The sequence below is a fragment of the Centroberyx affinis genome, unplaced genomic scaffold (genome assembly GCF_046629955.1).
Source record: "Centroberyx affinis isolate AG114_WGS23_722 - 3 ecotype Tasmania unplaced genomic scaffold, CSIRO-AGI_Caff_v1 ptg002072l_1, whole genome shotgun sequence".
In the NCBI taxonomy this organism is placed as follows: Eukaryota; Metazoa; Chordata; class Actinopteri; order Beryciformes; family Berycidae; genus Centroberyx; species Centroberyx affinis.
The window spans coordinates 75,214-89,997 of NW_027280402.1; the positions used below are offsets into that span (position 1 = coordinate 75,214).

General features: G+C 40.2%; 1 protein-coding gene across 1 annotated transcript in view; it reads right to left on the reverse strand.

Annotated features, from left to right (window-relative positions):
- The window catches only part of vav3b (vav 3 guanine nucleotide exchange factor b), a 44,558-nt gene that overhangs the window by 20,176 nt on the left and 9,598 nt on the right, over positions 1 to 14,784 (reverse strand). Inside the window, exons 3-17 of the mRNA XM_071531383.1 lie at positions 13,528 to 13,586; positions 12,962 to 13,027; positions 12,223 to 12,340; positions 12,017 to 12,109; positions 11,387 to 11,455; positions 11,193 to 11,296; positions 10,544 to 10,643; positions 10,006 to 10,101; positions 7,562 to 7,630; positions 6,824 to 6,910; positions 6,145 to 6,230; positions 5,192 to 5,324; positions 2,409 to 2,518; positions 924 to 1,025; positions 215 to 306 (exon numbers count right to left, since the gene is read on the reverse strand). Of these exons, the coding sequence (XP_071387484.1) occupies positions 215 to 306; positions 924 to 1,025; positions 2,409 to 2,518; positions 5,192 to 5,324; positions 6,145 to 6,230; positions 6,824 to 6,910; positions 7,562 to 7,630; positions 10,006 to 10,101; positions 10,544 to 10,643; positions 11,193 to 11,296; positions 11,387 to 11,455; positions 12,017 to 12,109; positions 12,223 to 12,340; positions 12,962 to 13,027; positions 13,528 to 13,586 (1,384 nt within the window). The remainder of the gene's footprint in view (positions 1 to 214; positions 307 to 923; positions 1,026 to 2,408; positions 2,519 to 5,191; positions 5,325 to 6,144; positions 6,231 to 6,823; positions 6,911 to 7,561; positions 7,631 to 10,005; positions 10,102 to 10,543; positions 10,644 to 11,192; positions 11,297 to 11,386; positions 11,456 to 12,016; positions 12,110 to 12,222; positions 12,341 to 12,961; positions 13,028 to 13,527; positions 13,587 to 14,784) is intronic.

The following is a 14,784-nucleotide window of genomic DNA, read 5'->3' on the forward strand; positions in this document are numbered from 1 at the left end:
CATTGAATATAAGCGTGAGTCAAGAAATCAACTAAGTTATATAAAAAGTTACGTTTTCAAAAATCTAAGAAGTCGCAGATGAAGCATTCTGTGTCATACAGCACACTTACAATTTTCAATAACAAGAGAGAATGCCTGTCACATTAAGCAAAGTCAGTGTGAAAACCTCATGGAGAAGTGAAAGACACAGAATGAAACCAGGCCTCCATCTCACCTGTTCTCCCACAGACTCCCAGCCGACCCAGGCATTCCTTATGGGCCCCCAGGCCACATTTGAGACAGAGATAACCCTGGTTAAAGATGCCCCTGGACACAAAAAAACATGGGACATATTTCATCTACAACAGCCTCCTTGAGAGAGGTACCTTGCCTTTTTGAATTTTCAGGCTTTTGTCACATTATTAGTAAAAAAAAAAAAGTTTGAAACATGAAATGTCCTTCAGCTTTCCAAACAAAATAAAACTGGTAATGCCAGTTGCAGAGCTACCTGGAAGCTAGTGGTACTTATTTGTTACAATAAATGCTAACAATCCTAACAAACCATTTTCAGTTAAGAGCTGAACTGAGGAGCTGAATGCAAAAACTTTTCCTTTCTTTAAAGTGCCTGAAGAAAAGTGACTGAAGTCTGAATATTCAAAATGCCAAGGTTTTCCTTTCACACAAACTGAAAAAAAAAAAAAAAAAAGTATTTTCTTGGCAACAGAAACAAAACTATCAGTACAATAAGAGAAATCTACCAGTCTAGAATGGCGAGTATAGTTATATGCACATCCCATCTCTGATGTTGGATTGAGTGAAATCCTGCATAAAAGCAAACATACCTGACAACATTTTTGCCCTAGTGAGACTTCATCATGTCTACGAATCTATTTAAAACACAAGCGGGTGTTCTGAGTGAAAAGGTCATGACGCCTGAATCCTACCTGAGCAGGAGGTGACAGAAGCTGCAGGACGTGATTCTTTCAAAGGTGTGCATCTTGAACTGGTGGGAGTTGTTGGTGGCATTGTCCGGTCGGATATTTGATCTGAGAGAGAGAGACAGATAGAGAGAGAATGAGCAAGTAAATGGTTGAATGAGATATGAATAAAGAGGGTATTGTGTGTGTGTGTATGTGGTTGGGGTCATTTCTCTCAAGTGACTCATTTCAAAATACAAATCAAAACTGCAACTTGTGGTTTGTGTTCACTCTTAATCAAATGCAAGTCTTGGTGTGCATGAGTGTGTACGTCACGTGTATATGAGGAGGACACAAATCGAATCTTGGTCTGTATGTGTTTAAATGTGATCGGGGAGATGTCCACAGCTGACCCTAAACGTCTGAAATAAGCGTCATTTTGGAGTAGCAGACCGCCCGGGGCCACTTCAACTGAGCGCACCCACGATTGAGTCCTCCATCAAGAGTTCACATCCTCTTTACAGGTACAATTTGCTGTCTCAATGGACCCCCTCTGGCGTCATTTCCCAGTACACAGAAGTGCGCATTGCTGTTATCAGACACAAACCATGTATCTGCAAAAAGTACAATTTCAAAAAGGGAGAAAATAATGTGTATTTCCTCACTAACAACCATATATATTTTTTTTAATTACACAAGGGGTTTTGAACAGGTTTCAAGGCCCCAAAGGTCACGGAACTCACTCAACTTATAAATGACTATACAAACTTTAAGTTTAAGTTTGAGAAAGAAAAACACTGAAATTGTGGTTGCATGGTTTTTCTCTACGTCAGCAGCAACAACCACGCTATTTTGTTTTGCCATATCAAGTATAAACCAGCGCACTATGAGAACTGAAAATGAATTGAGGAAGGCCATAGCAGGTAGTCAGCATGCATATCAAGAACGTGTACAGAGTTTTGTATTCATAGATAGCCGTCCCCCAAAACAAAATTTGTTCAGTCAATCAAAAAGTGTGGTGCCAAAACAATGCTGTATTCTCCAGTATTAACATAACAAACAGTGCACACTGGATATCTGCCTGTGAAAACCTCCTACTGTTGCAAAATAATACGAAAGATATTTACTTCCAAAAAACAATGATTTGAGGAGCAACTCAGACATGAAACTGAAACAGTGGAGAGTGAACTCTTCGTAGTTTTGCAGCTCTTTGGAACCACTTATGTTTTGTTTGTGTGTGTGTGACTTTATGTGCATGTGCATGTGTGTGTGTTATCTCACTGTTGTCAGCAGTGTGTGCTTGGTTACAGTTTAGACCTGATCAAACAATGCATATGAAAGAGTCAACACCTCTCTTGGCCTTGGAAAAACACATGCAAAAAATACACACATGCACACACACTGTTTCTCCTGTGTTTCTCCTGTGCTCCTACCATACATGCACTGGTCTTTTGTGTTGCTCTCATAACAAAACCACCTGGCAGTGGTCAGTTCATGTCTTCTTCTACTTACATGGCCATCTCAAACTGATCCAGCCATTTCTTCTTCAGCTCTTTGGTCTTAAAGAAGAGCTCGAAGCCGCTGTGCCCCTGCTGATGAGTCAGGTAGAACCCGTAGCACCACTGTGAAGGTCAAAAGGAAGACAAGAATCAAACTGGACATATGGTCATGTACACACATTTGCATATTTATGTGTATTCATATGGAAACAGCTTTAATTAATTTATACTGTAACTATTTTTTTTGTTATAGATTGTACAATAATGTTCATTGTTTTTTTTTACCTAGCCAATATGTTCAATGAATGGTGGCCTTGGATGCAAATACATTTTCGAGAGATCTGACAGCGAGGTATAATCAGATCTGATCTAATATTTAGATAATATTTCTAACATTTCATTTTATAGTAGCAGATGGCTAATGCCCAATTAAGACCAACAGTGACGAACAGCGGCAAAACTATGAAATTCAATTAATTTGTTGGGGCTGGAAATCTCCAAAGTGGCAAAGAATCCGGATGTGTGCCACAATCCTCCACTCCAAAAAGTACTTACAGAATTACCTATCATGTGACAGGTAATTCTGTCCGTGTTCGTGTTTCCATTAATATTTTACATTGTACAAAGAAAAGAGAGCATGGCTGTGCAGGGATTTGTTGTTATAACACACAAATCATGGAGCTTGCATCTATTTCACTCCATGTGTTCCAGACAGCAGACCTCAACGGCCAATCCGTTACATGTTGGTCTGAATCGGGCTTAAAGAAAGAAAAACCAGAGAAGAAACATGGACACCCGGAAGATTTAATTTGCCCAGATGTAAAATACTGTTCCCCATGCCACACCGTTATGCCAATGATATTTGGCAGTGTTAGCTAGCTAGTTAGCATATAATGTAGCATAGTAGTATTTTATTATTTGTTTTGAAATTTATCACAGAAACATTACAACGCAAGACAAAGAACCAAACGCAAACAGCATCCACATGCACAACCATTCATGTCATGTTATAAAATGTTTATTTCCCTACTTTTGAGAGGAGCTGCTACTTGATCCCTTTGACTTCCAGCAACTGAGCTAAGCTAACCGTTCCCATACCTTCAAATTGCACACAGAGACATAAAAAAAAAGGCATTCACGAGTTTGTCTGACTCTGGGTGAGTAGGAAAAATAGCCAAAATCCCCCAAAACCAAACTATCCCTTGTGTGTTTTTCCATCAGTTTCCCTAACCTCTAGTCTACCGCCACCCCAAACTGGTGCAGCTTGCTCTGTCATATCTAATAACAGAAGAGTGATAGGGTTTCCTGGTCACTGATTGGCCAGTTCTACACGGTCCTGAGTGTTTTAGAGCCCTACTGAGTATTAAATCATTGATGACTGGGTGGGTGCTCAACAGCACCACATACACACTCTGAAGTTTCATTTAGCACAAAATGATATATAGCCATAAGCAGCCTTGGAGGACCGCACACATTCATCACCTGATATTAGCATCTCTGGCCTTTGGTGTGTGTGTGTGTGTGTATGTGTGTATGTGTGTATGACGTAGTGTGTTAAAGTGGGTGCGGGTATGTTTACGGTATCTCTGTGTCTGTGAATGTCTGCATGGTCGTGTCTCTGTCTGTGTTTGTGTGTTGGAGATAGTTTGTTTCTAAGAGTGTGTTTGTGTGTGTGCGTGTGTGTCTGTGAATGCACGTGTGTGTGTGTGTATTGTATGTGTCTGTGTATTTGTGTCCAGAATATGATCTATTGGGCTCCAATAAGTGGAGAGATGGACCAGATATGAAAAAAAAAAAAAAAGTAATGATGGGTCCAAACATGGTCGGCAGATTTACACTGTTTGCACCATTACAAGTTCAGGGCAAGATCATTAATTCAAAATCATGTTAGCGCTGACCATGAGTCATGACACACACATACACACACACACAGCGGCCTAGACACAAAGAATACGTCATGATAATACACCCAACAAGACACATATATATATATATTGTATTAAGGGTAGGCACAATAAGCTTAGGCTTCAGCCTACACCTTTTTTTTCCGGTCAGAAAATATAATGTTAATATAATAATATAATGTTTATTTTGTTTTATTCTTGATGATTTAGTATTATTTAAATCACTTTCATAACTGTATTAGTTGATATTGTGTACAATTGACCAGAAAAAAATAAACTAACTAACTAACTAACTAACTATATCACACGCAAACACACACAAAAACACATCATGATCATACACACACACACTAACGCACACATACACATTATGATTGCGCAATAACGTAAATGAGGATGATAATGGAGTCCCTTTGATAAAAAAAAACACAGAACCATCCCACCCTGGCAAGCTGTCAGTTTCACATTAGCAATCAGCAATGGAGTGAGAAGATACCATCTGTGGGCATACATCAACAAAACATCAACAAGTCCCCTCCACTACAATACTGTCTGTGAACGTTCCTACAGGGCAAAAAATAGCTACTGTACACAGTGACAAAAGAGGGCCTTGTGGGCTTTTAAATCAAAACAGGATTTTCCAGACAGTGACAAAGAACATTGACCCCATCAATATAAGCCGCAGTCAAAGGGATGTTGAATTGCAACACTTAAATACTGTTGTTTATCGATATGAAGAGCAAACGGTAGGATACACACACACGATCAAAAGAGGTTTCATATGCAAGATCCATTTTATTGCAACGCACAAAAAAAGTGCAACACGGAGAGCGGTCTTCCATCTGTTTATGGATATGAACAGAAATATTATATGCTCCCGCAGCCAACTGACCTTTTTTCCCTCTCTGTCAGAAGTGGGGTTGTTGGTGATCTTGAAGTTGTTGAGGTCAAGTATGTCCTTCATCTCGTAGTTGTCTCCCCGTCTCTTGCAAACAATGACAGCCACGTCAAATAAAAAGATGTGTCTGCAACACAAGAAGTGAGGAAAAATGAATTACTATTATATCATTATTCTGCAGAAAATAATGTAACCTTTATTTATACAGGGAAGGTTGCGGAGGACAAATGCTCTTTTTCAGCACCACCCTGCTTCTTATTCATACTTTTGTACACCTTTATTCATAGTATTCTGTTACATCACCACACCGCCATCTTGGTAGGAAAATAACAGGTGATTGTAATCAGATGACAGCCACAGCCAATGAGCTGTGTATATAGTAAAGCACCAAATTGGTAGGAAATGCATGTGACATCATGGGAATGCTATGAATACAGAGGAATTGGGAGTTAAATGCCTTGCTCAAAGGCACGTAACCAGTGTTGAGGGAGGAGGATTATTCATTCACTTTCCCCTCACAGATTTTTCCAGCTGGTCTTGGCATCTTTTTGGTCACAAAGCTGCTTTCTCTAACCTTCCAGCCCACTGAAAAGGTGCACATGATTCATCACACAAGCTGTCATTCACCCCTCGCTATTATGAGTACTGTAGCTTATCTGTATCTTAAAACAACCAGGGACTCATTTATCTTCACTGCAGTCAGATTGCTTAATTACACATGAAATGATGTAGCCTCTTTTGCCGGTACAAACACTTGTATTTTGTACTAATGAGCGTCTTTTTATTTGAGCTATTGACTCCTTTTCTGGTCTTGATGTTGGTTAACAGTTTTTCTTTGGTTATATATTTTTTTTTATTATGTGTTTTTGTCATTGTGTGTTTTTACTGCAAAACCTGACAGCAATCCAAATTTCCCTTACGGGACAATAAACTTAAACTAGAACAACCTGTCTTGTTTCCTCTTGTCAATGTTGGAGACCATGCGCACCTCCCCATCTCCTTTTGGCCTGCCGTAGCTGGTCAGAGGCTGGTTCTGAAACAAAAATATAGGGGAGTGCAGGGTTACAATGAATAGCATTCATGCATCCAGTCAGCAACACAATTTTAGAATCAAAAGTCTAATTTATACTGAGTGTACAAAATACTAGGAACACATTCCCTGCATTTAGCTGCAACATCTTTTGCACAATCCATCCCTCAATTGTCTCAAGACTTAAAACTTGTCTCTCTCGCCTTTAGCTACAGGTGCCCATCATGGCTGGAGCGGATTTAAAAGAGGAAATCAATTTGGGATTATTGCTCTCATGTGGATTCACCTGGCCCGTCTAATTCACCCAAGAAGCAAGACAAAATGTACAAAATGAACAAATGCATAATGATCCCTGACAGTTAAGAACAATGATTACAGTTTACCAGGTGAAATCAGTCAGGTATGTTAGCTTTCACCGTAACGTAGGTGACTGAGTTGTATTCAGTGTTGCTGGTTCCCCTATACTGTTGGATGAAGCTCCACATTCAAAGCTGACAATTCATTCAAAGGAAACAACATGTGTTCCCAGTATTTTGTTCTGTCACACAGCGGACAATAATGGTCTTTGATAGTCAAAGACAAGGACTTTGGTTTACCAGGTTTTCGATAGACCTCTGGTATTGGCCAATCTCCCTTAGAGTCTCATTATCTCTCTTCACCTCGTTGACATACTGGGCCAGGTCCTGGGCGACACACACACACACACACACACACACACACACACATACACATATGTTTTTTTGATTAAATGATTTTGGAGGGTTTGAAATGTCAGAAAATGTGGTACACATTTAATTATAAAGCCTAGGAAAAACAACAACATTCTTTGTATGATACTTAATTCATAAAGGAGTATGTTGTATGCGTGTTGTACACATATGCAGGGTGATGTGGATGTATGGAGAGTGTCTAGTGTGCCTGTATGAGCTGAGCACCTGAAGAGCGTGGCACATAAATAATATAAATCAATCAGTCACACATATACAAACACAGAAACAACTTATGTATGAATCAAGCCTTCAAATCATCTTCAGTTCTTCCCTACGTATTCTATGACAAGTCCTCAAATCAACTGCTTATCAAAGCCAGGCTGCCTTCAGGACTGGAAGAGTGAAGAGGGCACTCAGCGCTGACTAATGTCATGTAAATGTAATGTGTTATCACTTCTCACGCATTTGGAGCGGTGAAACATGAATGATTTATGATTTCTTTATCCAATAACAGTTGACAGAGTGGCAGAGAGTCTTTTGAATGATCGGCTAAAGCGGCCCGCTATTGGTAACAAGCTGAAATCACAATGATTACTGACCATTTACCACAAGCACCGCACTTACTTTCATGGCGTCGAGTGCCATCTTCAAATTGCTCTTGTCGGCAGCATCGTGAGTGTGTTTGACTAGCTCCTGTTAGAGGAGGACAGCAGAGAAATGATGAACTAGAATGGCGCACAAAACACACATACAGATTTACACACACAGACACTTTTAGCATGAGTTGGATGTCTAATTGGATAACTTATTTCATATTGAAGATTAAATTAAAGCAAAGTATGTGAAAGAGGGCTTCCACCAGGCAGATTCCATGAGAGAAAGCTTTCTATTATACTCTACTAATGAGAAGACAGCCCATTTAATTAGATCAAAATCTAATCAAAGGGCAGTAAAATGTATTTTATGGTATGGATCTAGACAAATGTGTGCTTTTTTAATACCATAATCACCATCTTTTAATGCAATCAAAAATAGCTATAGCCAGACAGAGAGACAGACAGACAGATAGATATTTCTTTTTCTTCAGATGTTTCAGAGAATACAATCCAGATGGAGGAGGAGAAGCATGTGTGAACTCATTTGTATCATGTTTTCATAAAGTTATATTTAAAAAAAAATATATCGTCAAATATCATTATGCTGTCAGAAATAAGAAAGAAGAATATGATATTTTGACCACATCGCCCAGCCTCACACCTACAGTAATGTCAAACTATTTTACTTGATGATTAATCAAGACTTGGAAATGATGGCGGGGAGTGTAACCTACACAGGAGGCATCAATCTGTTGCTGGGCCAGATAGTGAAATCTGTTCAGGGTCTCCTGAGGAAGACTGCTGTTCCGTGACCGTCAAAACACCAGCCAAACATCAAATGAAGCCTTGAGATGAATAACCGCATACTAGTCCATTTTGAATGTTTTGGACAACAACTACACTTACATAACATAACATATGCCAGTTGGTAGACACTTCTATCCAAAGTGTCTACAGTAACATCATACCCTTTTAGCATTTCTTGTAACTTGCACCTGATTCTGTGCGAGTCTGATTCTAGCCTGATTCTGCTTGGTAATAACACTTGCTATGAATACTATGTATGCTATGTAATCTATACTATGTGGAAGTATATCATAAAGATTTCTTCACAATTAGAGATAGGAAGACTGTATATCTGCCTAATATAAAAGGTATGTAGAGTGAGTTTAGGTGGGTCTACCCTCCATTACCTCTCTGATAACATTACATTAAGAAAAGATTAACAGTGGTTACTTCCAATCAGTGTGTGGATGAGGTGAGAGCTGAAATGCTGCTTCCCCGCTGCGCACTGTCCCCTCTCACCTCATTTCCCCTTTATCAAGCCCTCTTCCCTTCCTTCCCTTTACCCCCATCCAAAGTCTCTCCTCAGGGGGTCGCTGAGAACAGCACAGGGTCACCATCCATTACCATGGAGGCCTTAACCCCCCACAACCCCCCACAACCAATTAAAGCAGCTCTCTACTCGCTGTCCTCATCTAGCCCTGTCAGCTACATCCTGACCTCTGATTCATATTAACCAGAGGAGAAGGTGTCACACAGTTATCAGGCGCCAATGAAATTGGGGTGATTTGGCAAGGCTGCGTGGCTGGTTTCTATAGGAGGCATGAGTGTGTGGCTGGCTGCTCTCCACAGGACTGCTCTGCAAAAACCCATCTTTAAAAAATGTATCTAGTATTGAGTCTTTAAATCTTATTTTTTCTCTAATCAATGTAAAAATCTGCCGGTGGGATGCGATAATTTCACTTGGAAATCAAGAATTTTTTTAATTAGATGACACTCTTGAGATAAATGATCTGCCTTGTTTGAGGAAAATTCTTGATCCAAGTTGAGATGTACTGAGAAAAAGTTAAACTATTTCTCTCCATCGGTAGATTACTTGCTTTGGGAGAGGTAAGGTGTTAAGACTAAATACAAGACTTAAATGACTTGTCAGAATGGATATTTCTTGCAGTCTGGAGCTGCATCTGAGGCATTATGCGGGGAGGAGGTGGGGCAAAGACGTGGAGGATATCGCCCTCAAGTGGCCATTTTGATAATAACATAAACTCATCAACAGCAAGGTGATTCAGCTGAGGTAAAGATGCCAATGACAAAATATCTCAGTGCTCAGTCTCACAGGGATGAAATTGGTACACACTTGAAGATATAACAACACAGAGGGTGTGTATGTGATATGCTTGATGAAATGGAGCATCTGGGTGGGAAATGTGGATGACAGATGCTCCTCCTTCCTCATCAACCATTGTTGAGGTGTCCTTAAGGAAGGCACTCAACCCTAAACTGTTCCAGTGGAGCTTCTCATTGGCAGCCATTAGAAATTGGTAGTATTCTTCCAGGTGTGAGTGTGTATAAGCGTATTAATAAGAAGGTGGGCGTTGCTGAAAAGAAGCATGCAGGCTCGGCAAACCCTCCTCAGATACTAAAAAAAAAGCAACCATACTCTCAACCAGTGGAATCAAAATAGTCTACCTGAAGAAGGAGGTGGTACTTGAGGACTCTCTGCATCGGGACAACCAGGAGGTCTCTTAGTGTAAACTTCCCATTGTTGGCCCTCTTGGAGCACTCCTGCAACAAATACAATACACTTATTTAGAACAGCATGAGATACTGTGCATCGTTACACTCACGCAGGTGTCGTTTTATATGTCATTACTGATGCTTTTTCACAATTTCACAGTAATAAGACAGCTCTCACAACAGCAATACTAGAACAGTACAATAGCATACCAACAATATGACAATAAGCAACATGGGGAGATGGATGGGTCCACCAAGGTACAAAGCATTTGTCATTTTCAACACACAACTTATACTAGCTGAGGATAAACTGGCTTAAATGTTAACAATTTATTCATGTGTCCCAAACTGGACATATGAATGCATTGAAAATTATGTGTGTAATGCACAAAATAGACACTAGATGACACTGGAAGACACTGGTGCATGTGCATGTGTGTGATTGCAAGTGTGTTCCTCATTGAGAAGACTGTTTGGTCAGGTGTCTTACCTCCAGCTTCAGACGGACATCCTCTTTCTCCTTGCAGATGAGGTCTAAAACAGCGATGGCGATCTCCACCCGACTGCAGTATATTCCGTAGATGAGCAGTCTACAGTTCGGAGGAAAAGGAAATGAGGCCATGATGAATGGTGATTTGGAGTTGAGATACAGATAGTGATATAAAATATTAGGACCACCTGCTCCTTCCATGAATTAAGCTAAACAGGTGAAAGTTATAATTCCACTTATAAAATACACTTCTATCTGGAAGGGGAGATGTAGATGAAGAGGCTAAGACAGGTAAAAGGAGGAATTTTTACCCTTTGTGTGGGTGTAGATTTGGGGAGAGACAGGGAAAAATACGAGGATGAATTTAACTCTGTCTTAATAATTTTCACATTGACCAATAATTATCCTCACTCTATCTCATACCTGTATACTTTTCCCATGTAAGTTTCTACCTTTCGTTTTGATCTTGCTGATGATGTGAGGGGAAAATCAAGTTGCATTTCGTTGATGCCCATGTATTTTTGAAATCATACACAGGTTATGAAACTCACTCAAGACAAACTTTCAGTTAATGTAAAAAGAAGAAACACCAAAAAAAGTTTTTTTGTGACATAAAATCAGTCAGTAATGGAAATGTGTTGATGCATACCTCTCCTTGTAAGTGATAAAGATCTGGTAGAGATTTAAGGCATTTTTATTGAGGATGGAGTCCTGCACATCGACCATTAGGCTCTTGTGAACTTTAACAAGGTCCTGTGTCAAAGAAGGAGGAAATCAGGAGCTCGACAGAAACACGCCATTTTCATGTCATTTAACAAGAAGGGAGAGACTTGTGGGACTTACTGGGATGTTGACAAAAACTTTGTCAATTTCTGCCGCAGAGAAGAATTTCTTCAAAGGATTCAGAAAATACTGTGGGGGAAGTAACAGTTGAAAGTCTGAGTGAAACATCTCAGCTCCTCCCCTTGAATGATTAATCATAATAATTCATGACATATTGCAAAACCTAGATATCACATCAGATATCAGATATTCAAATATTGGATGTCGGGCTGATACCAAGATAAATTAGGGCATCGATTTCTGAGAATTTCCCCGACTACTAAAATGCCAAGTGCCATGTGCAACATGTCAGACATAAATCCTAAATGATTTGATTCACTGCCTTTTTCACACATTGAAAGATGTTTGATCTCTCCAGTGGAGAAAAATGAATAAATGATAACTCAATCATTTTAGTCCAGTGATCCCAATTAATTATCGAAACAAATATTGTTGAGTAGCAGCAATAAGGGGAATTTGTACTCAGAGTGTAAAGTAGTCAGAACTGAAAAAAGTGGTATCGACGCATCTATTAAGGCAGATTAAAGGGCTTTGATGCAAGAAAAATCCATGATTTATAGTTTGTGAAATAACGATATGTGACCCCATGCTGCTCCCAGTGCAGAGGAGAGCAGGAGGGAGGAACTATACCTTCTCTATGGACTCCAGGGTCTCTGTGTATTTCTCCTCTGTCTGTTTGATCTCTGTAAGGCAGCAGCTCCGAACATCTACCTCCACCTGCTTCTGGAGGGACACACACATTAGCAAATTAACTTAAAAATGCCTATCTGTGTGTGTGTGTGTGTGTGTGTGTGTGTGTGTGTGTGTCTGTGTCTGAGGCTGACTCATTGCAGTACCGGTGGGGGATGCTGCTCGGTCCTCATGAGGTCTTCGTAGATTTCTCCGCCATCGTAGCAATCCTCCAGTCCGTAGACCGCTGCATACAAGTCCTCCTCATCTTCAGGGGCATTCTCACTGACACACACACACACACACACACACACACACACACCACATTTCTAAAACTTCTTTCATCAATTAGAAATAACATTTCTTGTATTGTGAAAGCAGTGGGATAACAATTTGTGGTTTAAGTACATAATAACAATTATGTCCACTCTGCTGAACATACTGTAAAATGGCAAAACTGTAAAAATGTACTACTAAACTACTAATTAACTACTAATTACTAACTACTACTAATCACTTCAGACACAACTGCATCTAATGAAGAAGCAAATGCACAATCAGAATGCACAATCTCCTTCGGAAGTAGCATGAAAGTACCCCATTACAGTCAGATGTAATGTTCTTTCTTTACTCATACGATCACGCTTACACTTCATTATCTGTCAATCACAGTGCCGGCAGCACCCATCCAGAACCTTGATGTGGGTGGTATGCAAGCACACAGCAGAAATATGCAGAATTACTCATTCGTTTCCTCTGACAGTAACAGAGAAACTGAGCCAAGCCTTTTACCAAAACATGTGGGTGTCCAGACCCCCGGAGAGCAGTTGGTAGCGCTACTGAGCAAAATAATCATGTTCTATCAACACCGGTAATGGGTCCATAGAGAGGAGCCCTCATACATACTCAATCAAGTCCTCCAGATTATTGTAAATGTCCTCGTCTTTTAGGCTCTCCTCTGTTGGAAACGGCCTGGGAATGAAAGGAAAGCAGCATGGGGTTCAGTGCTCGACAGAAAAACGACTAGGAGGCCGTTATTAATGTGTGACTTCGGGTGGGAAACTGGCTTTTGAGGTATTCAGAAACTGGTTGATGTATTCAAAAATTCACTCCAGCCAAGTAGGATTTTTACAGAACCTCGAGACACAGGCTGGTTACTTGCCAGAACGGCTGCTAGAGTAGACAAATGTACATGTGCCCATATTTGGGAAAACCGATGTTAATTCCCCGCTCTGAAAAATACCTGGTAAGACTGGAAATGACTGGGTGAGACTTGTAAACATAAGCGTAGGGGCAGTGCCAGTCTAGTGCAAGTAGGTGGAGTGTAGGTGCAGGTGTGCCGTGATAAGACAGAGACATTCCCACACTCACTAACCCCATTTTCCTCTAACATTCCCCACAGTTTAACAGCACAAGGGACAGTTGCAACAAGTTGGGTGTGTGTTTCTTTGCAGCCATACTGTGTGACTTACTTGAATCCTCCTTGCTGTGCAATTGATGTGTAGGAGAGCTTGGAGAGAGTGTCCATAACCTGGCGAAACAGAATTAAGTTGGGTGAATGTTGAATGTTGTTGAATGGCTCGGTTATGAATTAGCTTTGCGCTGTTCTCACTGGAGGCAGACATACTGGAACTGAAAGGTTTTAACTGCTTTTTTTTTCATTGTTTTGGACTCAGATACACATTCATATGTAACTTAATGTCTGACTGAGTATGAAAAGAGGCAGAGAGCATCTATAGGAAGTGGTCATGGTTATATCCCAATTCACGTGTGTGTGTGTGTGTGTGTGTGTGTGTGTGTGTGTGTGTGTGTGCATGTGTGTGCATGCATGTGTGTGTGTGTGTGTGTGTGTGTGTGTGTGTGAGAGAGAGCAAGAGAAAGAGTGAACGAGAGAGAGCGAGAGAGAGAGAGAGAGAGAGAGGATGGTCTCTGCAGGAAGTGGTCATGCTATCCCAAGCTCAACTCGCAGCCGTGCATCTGTGTGTGTGTGTGTGTGTGTGTGTAAGAGAGAGAGAGAGAGAGAGAGAGAGAGAGAGAGAGAGAGAGAGAGAGAGAGAGAGAGACTATATACTAATTTGTACTGCAACTACTACATAAAAAAGTCAATAAGTTACAACTTCAATTTGTTGCTTCCATTGCCAGTATAATTAGTGTCAAAAATATTATTTCCTCAACCTGTAACTACCACTAATATAAGATTAGATTTTAACATTTACATTTTAGTCAGATACCATACTGGAATTATGCATGTGAAAAAAAATCAAAATTTTTCCCAGCATGCAATAATCATAGAATAGTCCTGCACTTATGTTGACCCGAGGCGTCTGCTAACATAAATGAAAATGGAGAGCAGTACTGATTTATGGTGAGGGAAAACTGTGTTAATTAATCCTTAGTGCAACGTGTGTGTGTGTGTGTGTGTGTGTGTGTGTGTGTGTATGTGGACCTTGGAGAGAGTAATGGGCATCCAAATAAATTAATTAACAAGTAACATAGAGAGAACAGCAATTAATCTGTGAGCTAAATCTTTTATTATTGATTTTGTAACTCCTCTAATGGGCATTGATGATTTTAGAGCAACAAGAGAGCAAATTACGCAATTTCCAAGATTTTGATTTGCAGGCATAGCTCAGATGGTGAATGAGGTTAGACATAAGAACTTGTCTATCTTGACTTTATCTCTCTAGTTTCCTGTGTAAGTGCTGTGGCTTCGCCTCAGCCCAGGTGTG